We start from the raw sequence: 14,343 nt of genomic DNA, 5'->3' as shown, positions 1-14,343 counted from the left end.
CCCATAAGGTACTATTTTCTTCCCATTATACGTGGCAGGGTCCTTTCCTTGGGGAAAGGAATTACCTTGTCTTCATGATTTCGGTAGTAATAAAAAGTTTTTCCAATCAGTGCACACCAGACCAGCTTAGAGTGACCATGCTTGACCTGTCAGGAGAACAAAGAAATACAAGTTTTTAACATCACCAGTGTTGCTGGAATGATTTTTTAGCATTTGAATTTTAATTCAACTTTCCCTTAAAACCTTGCATATATTATTTGTTCTATGCTAATATGAGCTCCTCTCAAAATATACAGGGCACCACTTCCAAAAGCAGATTATAATTTGATGGGAAGTAAGTGCTTACGGAAATGGATCTAAGATTTTGTGAAGTATTTTACCAATTGATCACAACCTGTCATGTCTGTATCCTGAAATACAATATTAAGAATGACCTTTTTGAGATTATAAAACCAAATCATTTCATCTCAGCAGGAAGTGACTTGTCAACATGTAGTCTAGAGAACTGCTTCCTATTGCAGATGAATCAGCTTCAGATGCAGGCTGTCTTTAGCCATCTTTAGATGCTGACCAGAATTACATTTAAAAATTCACAGTAACTTCTTATGCAAAACTAATGTATGAAAATGGTATAGGCCATAAGAATTTTCAGCCATTGTACTTTCTTTGTACTAATGTGCATGCAGTCTGTTATGATGGAAATAAATGCTAGCCTATAACCATACAAGCCTATTTCTTTGAAACTCTCCTATAACACCAAGTCCAGATCAGTGAAATGTGACATTTCACAGGATTTCCTGATTTGTTGGTTTTTTTGTTTGTTTCTTTTTTCCTGGGACATGCTGTAGGATCTGTTGAAGAAAAGCACACATAACCTAGATATTTGATATTACTTACTATTTGACAAAGTCAGTATCTCTCAGTAGCCTTGCTTGTCCCATTCCTTATCATTTATATAAATGTTCCTGCCTCTGAAATACAGAAATCTACTACCACTCTCTTGCTTTCCCCACTTTTTCTCCCCAGTATTAAAATACTGATTTCTTACCGACATTTACTGTGCAAACCAAGAAGCTGGTACACTGTCAATACTGGACTAAACTGAATAAACAGTGTTTTACCTTGGTGAGCCAACCTTTCACAGTGGGTTTAGCATCACTATGAGGAACACCAACAGGACTTGTCACTTGCACTCTGAGGATACTCTGTAGGACATGAATCCATTCCTCTAGGATATTGGGAGAGTCAGCTGTCAGGAAGTAGGTTCTCTTTTCTGTCATGAGCTGGAAGGAAAAGGAATGAGCCAGTACAAATACGCACACCTACATAGCTTTCCTTCAGCTGCTGTTTCATTGTTCCATACAGATTTTTTTATTATTTTTTTTTTGGTGGTTCAGGAGGGATTTTGGAAGTGGGATGAGAAAAAAACTGCTAACGCTCAAAGCCCAAGAGAAAGAGCTGAAACCCAGATGAACAAAATTCTCATGAGCTCTCTTGCTGTTTCTGTTGGATAATGTGGCTTTGTCTCCTCTCTTATCCTTTCTTGTTTCTCAGTACTGCTAATTTTTCATTTTAAAGGTGACTACATAAACAGTTATTTTTTGCTGCCTTCACTTTATATTGCATTCTGCCTTCAATGGCTTGTGAGGAAAGATGCTATGTATCTAATAGTATTAAGCCTTAGCAACTTCAGTTCCATAACAGCAGAAGGTAGGTCTCAGGTCAGGCTATGAACCTGTCAGTCAGAAAATGAGAGAAACTTTAACGTTATCTTTATTAATGGAATCCTCTACAAAAACTACTTAAAACTGAACCCAGCAATGAGCTAACTTCTAATACTTCAGAAGTTGAATTCTAATAGGAATTCAATACTTCAGATGCTTCTTCAGATCCTCCAGACATGTAAAGTCAGGCTAGCAATCTCGTGAGAGGAATCATTCAGAAAGAGGAGATCCTAGGTGCTACCTGGTTTTATTTGTTACAAGAATCACTTTCCCCCGCAGATTGCAAGCTCTCAGTCCTAAATGCAAAAAAGGAAAGTGATATGATGTAAAATAAAACAAAAACAAAGGAGAAATTCTTTCAATTTCAAAAAACTCTATTTGGGTTACAGTTTAGCTCTTTCCCCATTATTTATTAAAGTAAATGCCTTGCTTGTGCAAGAAACACAGGGGCCAGATAGAAGCTGGTATCAGTTAATACTGGTATCAATTGGTACATACAGTACCATTCAGCCTGAAATAAATGCTCTCTCATCCAGCCACTGAGTGAGTGGTTACCTGCAGGATGAAAAAGCAATGCTTACCTGGAACGTTTGGGACCCTTCACCTCTGACAATTTGGCATGAGGAATTCAGCTCCATCTGCCCTTGTGGTTTGCGGATAACATCACTCTGAGGAAAGAAAAGCAAACAACTTTTTCAAAAAACATCAGAGAGGTCTTAGAGTACTTAAATACAGCATAATGTGCATGTGCAGGTTGGAGTCTGCATTACTGAGCTGGAAAGGACAGCTTGCCAAGTTGAATATGAGACAGTATGATCCCATTGCAATGATGAAGGAAAAGTCTTCTCAGTAGCGGCAGATAAAATAATGAGGTAATGAAGACAAGTACTATCTTATGAGGTCCAGACTGGACATCAGGAAGAAAAGCAACAAAACAACCAACCCTTTGTCACTGGGAAGGCAGTACAACACCAAACAGGTACCAAGACAGTGGCTGAATTTCCACCTGTGGAAGTTTTCAAGATTCAGCTGGACAAAGCCACAGGTAGTTTGATCTACAGCTGGTGACAGTCCCTCTTCAATGCATCAGTTGGACTAGTCCCTCGCAACCAACAATCTAAATTCTGCATCTTTATGAAATTATTTTTTATATATGTGTATGTATATATCATGTATGCATAATTTGCTTGTGAATTCTGGTGGATAAACCTACTATCAGAAATAAAGATGCATTGTGCCCTAAGGTGTATTTTTGCCTTGTCAGAATATGACAGCTGAAAAAAATAAAGAAGTTGAAAATAAATCTTCTCAATATTCCTGACTTGTAAGCAAAGATGTGTATATACACAGAAATTCTGTGTAATTTATGCAGGTATTGGAGGAAATTGCTGTGACCAGGAGAAAAAAGTATGGAAGGTGAATATCCCTAAATATAATTCTCTGTAATATAGCTAAGTGCAGCAGAATAATGAAGGCCAAGAAGAAATGTGTTTTATTGAATATATAAATTTTGAATGCATAATGTTAGGATTTTTAAAATAATGTAACTTCATTTGAAATGTTGTGGTTATAAAAGTTATTTGAAAAGGTTTGTATGTACAAACATGTTCTCTCAATATTGTTTCACTGATCAGTGTAAGACAGAATTTTGTGTGAAAGCTTATTTTCCGTTTTATCCTTGTTTTCTAATACTTACATGTCCGTGTAGGAGGGTAAAACTGAAAGAATCTAGCTTTCGTCCCCCTGAAAGCTGTAGTTTTGCTCAAAGACCCCTATACTGAGTATGTATCTGTACCTTCCTCACATTGTAATGTATTTTTCCTTTATTTTCATCTTAAACATGACCAAAGCTGGGCCATGGCATGCCTTCTGCTTGTCATCATCTGTACAAAGTTAACTGGTAGGTATCACGCTCCTGTCCTCCTGACCAGCCTTCCATCTCCTGGAAACTGTCACTGCAAGGAGCTTCCTTGCCTAAGCAGAGACCCACAGCTGAACCTGTGGGTCAGACATAAAGCTCTCTGGCAGGGCATTCTGGGTCTACTCTGCCAGTGGTATCAGCCTGGAACGGTTTCTGCAGACAGCCTTCCCTGTGCCTCCACACAGGAGTAAATGTGACTCACCGGAGACTTGTAGTACATGATTTGTCTGTTTCTCAGAACAAACCATCTTCTCTTCCACATCTTCACCTGGCTGCCCATTTTCAGCAAGTAACCAGATTTCTCCATGGGTTCCTGGAGGGCAAACAGCAAAGGGTGGAGGATGTTATCTTGCATTACTCAAAATACAAATGAAAGAATGCTGAAATCAAGCTCAGATATTTGCTGCACGTGCATCCTTTTCTACTTTACTCTGCCTGATGGGAGTAGCAGACATCCAAGGTCAATGTTCTCTGCTAAACATGAAAGAGTCATAGAATATATATGTAGCTGCAAATACCCCATTGTGGTGATTCAGAAAAGAGGATATCTAAAGATCATTTCATTGATTGTTTCAGGTACTGAAAACTTGTCTTCCTGCCATAACAGTGATTTTCTAAATAAAAATGAAGGCTGGCTCTAAGTCATTAGACTCTTGTTCCTTGTCTGCTTGATCACTTAAATCAAGACTACAAAATTTAATGCTGCCCATGCTTGAGGTTGTTTGGGTTTTTTTTAGACCAAAATATTCTATCCTTTCTCCTCTTTCATCTGAATTTCCAAACTTGTCACAAAAGTGGAAGGCCATCATTAAAGTAGAATACTACAGGAAACCAGTACAGGTCATCAGGAAAGAATACAGCCCTTGATGCTTACACTTTTATCTAACTACATAACAGAAATTGCACCTTCTTCTGAAGCAGCAGATAGTGCGTTTTGATACAAACCAGCTGGACTAACAGCCCAATCTGTTAGAGCGTCACTTTGCAGGAGATATATTGTAGTTATACTTTTTCTGTTTCAAGAACAAGGCTCTGTTTGCATTCCTGCACAGCTGTGAGGTAGCAAGACTTACAGTGCAGATTCCACCGTCGGTGGAATAGGAAGATGTTCGCTGTAGCTTATGTTCTGGCTCTAAATAGTCACCATCCAAGGAGCAGGCATCAGGAGGAATGGCATAATCACTTTCAGAGCTCAGTGAGGACACAGATACACCTGTTCAAAATTAAGGAAATAATGAGAACTAGCTAGACAGAAGTATGTACTGAATACTGCACACTCTGAAAACTGAGATCACAATTAAGGTGTTTTTGTTCATGAAGAACAAATCAGATGAGACTTTGGAAATTCCAGTCCCAGTAACCAAACTTCTGAGACCATTTTTTTCCTTAGGAAGACAAGTAATGGGAGTGAGTTTTGGATACTGACAGTGTACAGTGTAAGAAATTTCTGCTGAATAAACAGAGACTATATATTACACACATATATATATATACACATGTATCTATAAATCAACAGACTTGTTATCCAAATCACAGACATGCTGTTCTCAGCTTGGAAACATCCACTATAAAGCATCAAGCCCCTCTCATTCTAAGTACATTCATTCTCAATGACCAGCAATGAGGCTTTGTTTTCTGTGAATCTTCCACCACATGGCAATGTGGAGATACATCACAGCCAATGCATCACAACAGAAGTTAAGACTAGATGAAATGGAATTCTATTTTATTGACTACCAATTGTATTGAAAATTCCATTCACGGATCAAGTTTAACCTTCCCTGCAGTCAGGAATAACTGGCCTAGCCAGGACCCAAATCACCTGATGCCTCTCAAAGATAGGGCATATTTGCTTACTGATCATGAAATTATCAGTCAGTGACAGAGACAAAAAACATTTCCTTTAAGGTAATACTAGCTTGCTTACAAGGTCAAGTCACAGTAAAAGTATGGATGGCTTCACTAGATAAGTGATGAATTTGGGAGATCAATCCTTCCCACAATCTGAGTTTATCAAGTGCCTGGATGAAAAACTACGAGCAGTAAAAGCCCATCTAAGAGGACAGGTTTCTACTGAGTAGCTGTTGATGCCTGCACACATTCTGGGAGAACTTCTTATTAGCATCACCAAGGCTAAGCATTTGCCTGCCACTGATGATGCTCTTCAGAACATCCTGTCTTAACCATGAGGACAGAGTTCATGCTTCTCAGTAGCAATACTCTGACTTTACCTCTCTTCACTGCTCGAGGGCTGCCTGGCATGCTAGCTTTCCTGTTCTCAGACCCAGCAGTAGAAGTCCTGAAGCTGGCATGGGAACCACAGTCATCATCAGAACCTGAAGACTCATCTAAGAAAGGCACGTTGCTGATCTGCACAGCTTTCTGGAAAACAGACCTGTATGGTCAGTGTGCGAGGGAAGAGTTTCCCCAGGACAATACTTGCTCAGTAAGGAGACAGAACAATCAGTACACACCCCTCATTTTCACACTGCCTTGCCCACTACTGTCCAAGGGCTCTTAATTTCCTCCCATTCTAGTCTGAGAACTTCCAAACTGGACTCTCTAGTCTGATCTGTTTAGGTGTTCTGAGGTTACACCCTTCTGCTCTTCCACAAGCCCTGTGCTTCCCCATAAGGTCTCAAGAGACCTCTTTCATTTCATTTATTGTTTAGACTACACCCACTATCATCCTAGCTTCTACTGCCTCATAGTGCACACAGCAGCTTCCTGGACTAGAACTTGCTGCAGTGTTCTGTATTCCTGAATTCATTTATCATCTGCTACTCCTTCTGCATTCTGTTGGTGTCCAGTACTTCCTAACATTCTCTAATTTCCTTTCCTTCACTGCACGGCTTCATCCCGTTCTTTCTCAAATCACTAGCAGCCCTTGACCATGCTTTTCGTAACAGGAAAAGTGAGGTAACTCCTTACCCCTTTCAGCGTAGTGTAGACTGGCACTGTGACATTTCTGTAGATGAGACAGGTAAATGGCCCAGAAGCTGAACACGAGAAACTGGAAACTGGGAAAATTCAGAGAGCAAGAGAGCAAATAATACAAACTGGTGAAAAGGAGAAAGTTTTAATGGAGAGATACATGCATGTGTGAAAAAACTTATGTAGCCTCTTGGAACATTGAGTAATAAAGAACTGTCACCCTGGACAGTCTGGCCTCAGAAAGGCTAGGGGATGTGTTATTAATTATGTGCAACTTCCAGAGACAGCTGCAATGCTCCCTTCATTTAGCCTGTAAGACATCTTGCCTACCGTGTGCTCCCCATGGTACAATGGCAACCGAGTGCACGATGTGAAAACAGGTAAAAGCTGTAATGGGGAAGGTGAGGGTGAATTGCAAGACTAAAAGCAGGCCACAGACATGCAGAGGCAGAACAGTGTCAGCAAAAATGATGAAGGAGATAACCCTGAAGATGTCACTGAATGTAGGGGCTCAAACAGATCAGATGTATCCTCATCCCTTCCTTTCTTTATTGTGGCTATCTACAAAATCAAATTTAGTTTGAAAACAGGCAAGGAAATGAAGAAATCTGAACAGCCAGAGGCTCAGGTCCCATACTGTCACTATAAACTCCCTCTAAGGATGGATCTTGTCTATAACTTACAGCAGGTGGAAGTATCATTCACCGTGGCCACTTCAGATAACCTCATGCCGGACTTGGCCACAGCATAGATTCGACTCTCCTGGAACAATAACACCATGAAGAGCAATGGTCAGACAAAAACCATGATTCCTGCAAAAAGAAATGCTCATGTCACAGAATCACATCACAATCACACCTTTGGTCAGGAAGGAGGGGCCCTCTAAGAAAGATTGCTCTATTCCACCAGATGATGTGTGAATGACATTAGTAAAAATATGCATCTGTGCGTGATTCCCTGAATCACAAAAGGTTTGTCTTATAAATGATACAGAGATTATATCTGCCTACATGTAATTATCAATAAATTATTATATTACAGCTTAGAAAAGCTGTTTCTTTTCACTTTATTAAACAACACATTAAAATGAACCAAGAAACCCCCAAAACCAGGACAATTTATTGAGTCACCACCTGAAAAGGATTCCTATTCTCTGACAATGGAATGAAAGAAATGCCTGGAGTAATCTCAATAAGCCTATGTTTCAGTTATAACAACATATGGAGCTTTCAGTTTAAAGGATCTCTGAGTGCTTCACAAATTGATAAAAATTCCAAGGAGGGAACCCAACTTGCAACTAAATGCAATGTTATGACTAAGACATCAACCAGTCTAAAATGGATAAAAATCAAAGCTAGGAATCCTCTTGCTGCTCTTTAAAGCATACAACCAGTCACCATCAGTTAACATACATAATAGATATACATGAAAGTAGCTAAGACTGCAAAGTCAAGTACACCAAAAAAAGTACAATACAGAATTAGTATTTTCTGTAGGTATATACATGGTGATTTAGTCTCTAATGAAATATTACATGCTTTTTTTTTTTCCCCAGACACTTCTTATTCAGGGCACATCATATGCATTTCTTACTAATTAAGCTGCTATTTAATATGCTATTCATGCTTTAGCAATTGATATACTTGGATGCATTAATTTGACTGCAGTCTGAAGACAACAGATTTTTCACTTGTGACTACAATACTGCAATGCTTATAAATATTAATAAAACATTTTACCCCCCCCAGGAGGGACATTGATGGGTGCTCTCACATATGTTCTCTGAAGTACCCAATACCTTTGGAGTACCCATTTCAAGATGTCCAAGACCCGACTTCTTGATAATTTAGCATTGTATAACATTCTTTGTAATTAAAACTGAATACAGTTGCAGCAGAAAAGCTCAGCACTTCTCTAATTAAATTTACTTGCCAAACTCAAGTTAAAAATTTAGGAGGTGTGGGTGGAGCTGAAGTCACCTGTGAAAAATTTATCTTAAAGGACTAGAAGAACCTTACACAGGAAATTTATATCAGAGAAAGGAATAGTAGCCAATCTCTGAAATAGGCATGCTAGAATCAAATCTGTTCTAGTATTCACATCTTACTTTGACACTGAAACTTCCTGGTCTGGTCCATTCACTTGCATTTATGACTCATTTGTCTTAAACACATGACAACAGAACTACAGATTAACTTTTGATGACCCATAAGGATAAACCACAATGCAGTACCTCCTGACTTTCATTTTTATTCCTGTATAATATATTATTTTCTTTCACAGATTTCCCACCCTTTCCTCCCCCTCCCTTATAAAGAGGGAAAAAAATCCAAAACAAAAAAAAAACCCCACAACTCTCAGTGGAACCAGCATGCCCCGTGATCTGAAACTACCAAACTAGATGGTTCAGAAACATGACTGATGTTTACATGAAACAATTACTTGAGACCAAGAGCTGTTGTAGCCTAACTACTAGGCATGACTCAAAGATAAGCAACACTTCTCAGACTGTTCTTGCATTTCTTACCCATGATGGGAATCTGTGCAGTGGTGGTGTGGGAGGTTTGCCTCCTGGGTCGAGTATGCCAGCCTCAGAATTCACAGCTACTCTTTGCCCTGCAGATAAGTGGTTCATTTCCTCACACACTCCAGCTTCTTCCCTCACTGGGCCACGTTCTGTCTCCATTTTCTCCAGTACCCCATCATCATCATCATCAATGTCTGTCTCCTTCACTTGTCCATGGCAGGCTGGAGAGTTTACGATGGGCTGGAAGGTGCTGGCCTCTAAGCTCATTACGTGATGGAAAGAATTAGTCCCTGGCTGTGGCTGGCTGTAATGTCTCTTGGCTAGTTGGATACTATCTCTTGGTGTATTGGGAGATCGTACTTTTGGAAAGGTCATACTACTGACAAGGTTGCATTCCCTTGCTGGACAGAGGGAATGTGCTGTAATAGTTGATGCTGACACAACCAGAGATGGCTCAGCAGTTTGGAGATGGCCCTCAAGCTTGCTCATTATTTCTCCTGAGGAAGAGGAATCCAGCCGGTGGGAGCGGAACCTGGCACTCAGATCATCAGAGAAGTGTGTGCTGTCCAAAGCCACTTGTTGCAAGGTGCTCACAGCACTACAGTTTCCTTCCAAAGATGACTGGTAAGTCAAAGCCTCAAGGATTCTTGTGGCCTCATCTGGAGGGCCCAGCGATGTGGAATCAGAGCACCCTAACCTGTGTTCAGAACATACAGCTGTGAATACATCTTTCTCTGTGGAGAGATTCCAGCTTAATTGGTCTGACATGAGCTTCAGCGTGCTCTGGGAAAGCAGAGATTTATCCTCCCCATCCCCAGTAAAGGTGTCATCGGTAAGGACTATATTTGCTGTAGAGAGGACATGTTTGCTGTGTCCTGTCTGACATATCTGTCTGAAACCAGGTGTAAGGAGCACAGTTTTCTGGTCTATCTTTTCAGCAAGAGAGGTCTGTGATGCTCTGGGCTTCAGAGGATTACAGCTCCAAAGAGACTCAAAGGGAGGAATGCTGGTCATATCTACAATAGAGAACACATGGTTAGGGCATTTAAATGTTTTACTGTCTAAAAGTACACTTCGTCATGTAAGTTGATCATGTCAGTCATATCTGAATAGCACCCAGGCCTGATTAGGACTGTAAGAATGGAAAGGAGATGGCTGGGCAAAAGTAATTTATCAGTGGTACAAATAACAGTTTAGACAGAAGTTCTGGTCTAGGAGCTTCCTAAAACATTGACAGCGGAAGCTAGAAGGGTACATAGAGGGAAGGACAGATCTACTTGCAAAAATTTCTACACTCTTTCATGGAACATCCACAGCCAACCAGGAGACAGGATGCTGACCTATGCAAGCTTTCAATCTAACTCAATATAGCAGTTTTTACTCTTACCTATCCAGGATTACGTCTCTTTTCTTAAAATAGCCATGAGAAGAAAGTACACCTACCCACACTGTACTTTGTCAAAAATCATCTAAGTGACCAGAACATTGCTTAGTGTGGCTTTTGACTCCAATAGACCTACAGTGATTTATGCCATCAAATATACTGGTATGGTTCCTCCCATTCAAAGGAGCTAGATGAGGCTTCCAGCATACATATGGAGACCTTCTTAACCATCACAGCAAATAGTGAGGTTACTCTCTTTTCAAGAATTTCCCTAGAGCTTTTTTCTATCTTTTTGTGCTATGACTCAAGCACTGCTTTTTGTCAACAAGTTTTATAAGTTACTTACATGTTTTTGCTGTAAAAATTTCTTTATTTTTAATCTGTGCCTTCAGTTGCTATATTAGAAGATGACAAAAAAAGATGGATCCTAGATTGCCTCCATTATTTTTGGTCTATTCAGAACTTATACTTTATAATTCTTCTACTTTCTTCCTTTCTGTAATTACTAAATTTAAAGACTATCTCAGTTCTACAGGTTCTGCTGAATAGCACCTATAGGGTATAAGAAAGTGCAGATAAAACTTGGACTGGCAGAGGATGTTACTTCACTTTATGATTTTGATTGGCATTTATAAATTGCCTAACTGAAAAGAACCAAGCCATAAGATGCTTTGGAAATTGCATAGATAGGGGCAAGTGTGACTCTGCACAGCTATTGCTGAAAATGCTGCCTGAATGTCAGACTCTACAGACATTGCTTAACCACTAATGGGATTTACAAGGAAGTAGAAACAAACTGAAGACACAAAGTAAAACAGGGAAGGACAAACAGCAGAATAAATCACTGATGATTGCAGAGAGGATAAAACCTGCTCTTGGAAACACAGTTGAGAAAGTTAACCATGAGAGCCTGACCGTAGCATGTGAGCCACAAGGAGCTGAATGTTAACAAAGCTATTCCTAACATACAGTGCTGGCATACACAATGCTGGCACACATTTCCCTCTGCCCTGAGGTAAGTCATTACCGTAGATAGAAAGAAGGCTATTCAATTTAAATATTATTGGTACTTTTGCAGCTTCCTATATGTGACAGCAGATTAAGCAGAGGAAGTTGTTACTATTAGCATGGCAAGCAAAAAGAGATTTGTATCTCTGCAAGGGCTTCTGAATTCAGCCTGGCACAGTGAGACTAGCAAGGGATAAGAGGTGAGAGCAGATCTGTTTACTGCTCAGAGAGTTGGGATCCATGGTACACTTAATACCAGATTATTAACGCAGCTTACCAGCCATTCTCTTTTTGTAAACAGCCAGAGCCAGAGGGCATGAGGAAAAAGCCAGTCATAAAGTATTTTGCTGTGGAAACACGTGGGATTTAGAAGGAATTTTGCCCTATTCCCTTGCTGTTGAGTGACAGGAATGCCAGAAAGACTTCTGCAGGAAAGAAATACCCCCTTCCTGCATGACCAGTGAAGTTCTGGAAACTAGCTCATCTTACTGTGACCAAATCATGCTAATTTAAAAAACACGCAACTTCTCCCAAAAACCAATCAAACAGAACACCACATCACCCCACCCCCTACCCCCTCCAAAAAAAAAAAACAACAAAACAACAAAAAAGAAACCACCAAACATAGGAAAAGCCCCACAAACCAGGAAGGAAATGGTTAAGAGAATTTCTTCTTCAAAATGTGTTGCAATGAAAGGTGCTGATTTTAAGCCCTGGAGACCTAAGTTCTCCATCTATTCACCAAGCAAGAACCACAAAAGCATAAGCACCGTACGCAGCCCAACCTAATAGCATGGAAGAACCCAGCTTCTAAAGGCAAGACCAGGCAGATGCTACTTTGGACCATTCATTTCTCAGTTACTCAGCACACATACCAGCAAAGGTTCTATGGGGATGATGATAATCTGTATGCAGAGGTAAAGTGCAGTACCTCAGGGACTTCTACTGCTGAAGTGAATGGAGAGTTTTGCTATCTATTTCAAGAGTGCTTCTAATTCACGAGCTCAGTGACCTACTTTACCGGCAAAAGCACACTCTGAAAAACAGGGACCTGTGTTAATCGCTGTTAAGAGTTTAGGGCAGGTAAGCAATGATGTTCCCATCTTAAAAATGGGCCCACTAAGGAACAGAGCACTTCAACTGCTTACTCACTATCACAAGTGCTAATTTCTGACAAAGTTAAGAATACAACCCGAGAATGCTAATTTCCACTCTCATGGTGGTTACTAGGCTACAACGCCAGGTGAACACATTTACCTTGCAATGTATCCTGAAGGGCTTCAATTTGCTCTGTCAGTCTCTGATTACAGTTTCTCAGGTGGTAATTTTCTAGCTCAAGCTATGAAACAACAATAATAAAAATTGAAAAATAATGCAAAACTGTGTCTGTGTTCCACTGTACAGATCTTCATCTTTATTACATTCAAGTGTCTTAACAGGAAAAGGAATAAAGGATGGGTGAGTCTACCAGTCATAGAATCACAGAATCATAGAATAATTGGGGTTGGAAAGCACCTTAAGATCACCAAGTTCCAACCCGCCTGCCATGGGCAGGGACACCTCACACTAAACCATGTCACCCAAGGCTCAGTCCAACCTGGCCTTGAACACCGCCATCTTGAAATCCCATTCAGCAGCTCCACTAGACAACCCATTTAAACTCTTTGCTGTGCTTTCTCAAACGGTCTTTGTATATACTACTAACACTTCTAAAATACGTTTTTAAATTTCTTTGCCTGCTACTGTTTATCATTCACTCCTGTTCCAGAAATAACTGTCATGAAAGAGAATCAAAAAAACTATTCCCCTGGAGGAGCATTTTCCCTCCTCTCAACCTGTATGTGGTAAAAGGAGATCCCCTGGGTCCAGGGGACCAAAGAAAAAAGAAACAAACACCAAAACATTAAGGGTGCATTTACATTTGCAATTAGTGCACAACTGATTCTTTGCAAATTTGCCTTACATCTTTGCTTGAAGTATCTCAGCGTACATTCTTAAATGCAGCAGTGGTACACCCGAAGAGGCTTTTCTCCTGACAAAATAAAAGTTGAACCTGCACCCATGGTGCTGTCTACAGCAACCCATTTGCAACACTGAAGTGCAAAGTCTTTCAGTTGACAGTGGTCCACTTGTGCATGGTCTGCACCTAAAATCAGGATCTGGTATGAACTCTGTTGCCAGCAAAGACACAGTGTGAATGTATAGTCCTGGATTCACAGCAGGTCACACCAAGTCAGCCCTCATGTTTCCTCTTTTGTGCTGCATCAGTCAGTAATGTAGCTGCAGCTTAAGTTATCTCACATAGGGAAAGAGAAGCAGCACAGCAGCTTGGCGAATTATCTAGGCAGTCTAATGAGGTTACAAAGTCACATCATAATACAATTAGTGCCCACAAAGACTGCTTCTTTCAACTTCAACAAATTCCCTTTCTGGCACAAACTAGGAAATCTATGGCTATAACTTGGAACAAAAAAGCAGATAGGCCTACTTCTAGTTGTAAACTATTACTATGCCTTTAAAACTGTGCGCTGACCTATTGCTATCTCTGTTTTTCTAGAACGTACTGAATTAGGCCCAGACAGACACAAAAGTCCGCAAGATGGATAGGAGGAAGAGGTTAGATGTGAGAAAATGCTGGGAGTAAGAAAACAGCGTTAGCCAGAGATGGCAAGTTAAGGAAGAGCAAAGGATATTTCTGTGTCACAGCTGTTTTGTCAGAAAGAAACAGAAACTACACCCAGAGAAAAAAAGGGAGAGTCAGAGGAAAGCCAGGTGAAAGCTACCTCTGACTAGTAAATCTTCAGAGACTGCTTTTGGGCATTAGTGACTTCACTGTCATTTATAG

General features: G+C 40.2%; 1 protein-coding gene across 5 annotated transcripts in view; it reads right to left on the bottom strand.

Moving 5' to 3' along the window:
• PLEKHH1 (pleckstrin homology, MyTH4 and FERM domain containing H1) overlaps positions 1 to 14,343 on the bottom strand; it is a 51,329-nt gene that overhangs the window by 17,571 nt on the left and 19,415 nt on the right. For 4 of the 5 annotated variants that reach the window (XM_061463300.1, XM_061463299.1, XM_061463298.1 and 1 more), the window contains exons 6-15: positions 12,756 to 12,837; positions 9,107 to 10,122; positions 7,263 to 7,341; positions 6,577 to 6,665; positions 5,877 to 6,027; positions 4,719 to 4,858; positions 3,848 to 3,958; positions 2,306 to 2,392; positions 1,122 to 1,283; positions 66 to 146 (exon numbers count right to left, since the gene is read on the bottom strand). In XM_061463300.1, the coding sequence (XP_061319284.1) occupies positions 66 to 146; positions 1,122 to 1,283; positions 2,306 to 2,392; positions 3,848 to 3,958; positions 4,719 to 4,858; positions 5,877 to 6,027; positions 6,577 to 6,665; positions 7,263 to 7,341; positions 9,107 to 10,122; positions 12,756 to 12,837 (1,998 nt within the window). The remainder of the gene's footprint in view (positions 1 to 65; positions 147 to 1,121; positions 1,284 to 2,305; positions 2,393 to 3,847; positions 3,959 to 4,718; positions 4,859 to 5,876; positions 6,028 to 6,576; positions 6,666 to 7,262; positions 7,342 to 9,106; positions 10,123 to 12,755; positions 12,838 to 14,343) is intronic. The other variant, XM_061463303.1, reaches the window with a different exon arrangement.

The sequence above is a fragment of the Pezoporus flaviventris genome, unplaced genomic scaffold (assembly GCF_033815535.1).
Source record: "Pezoporus flaviventris isolate CSIRO_AGI_PZ_B2104156 unplaced genomic scaffold, CSIRO_AGI_Pfla_v1 ptg000036l, whole genome shotgun sequence".
NCBI lineage: Eukaryota > Metazoa > Chordata > Aves > Psittaciformes > Psittacidae > Pezoporus > Pezoporus flaviventris.
This window is presented reverse-complemented; position numbering and strand designations above follow the sequence as displayed.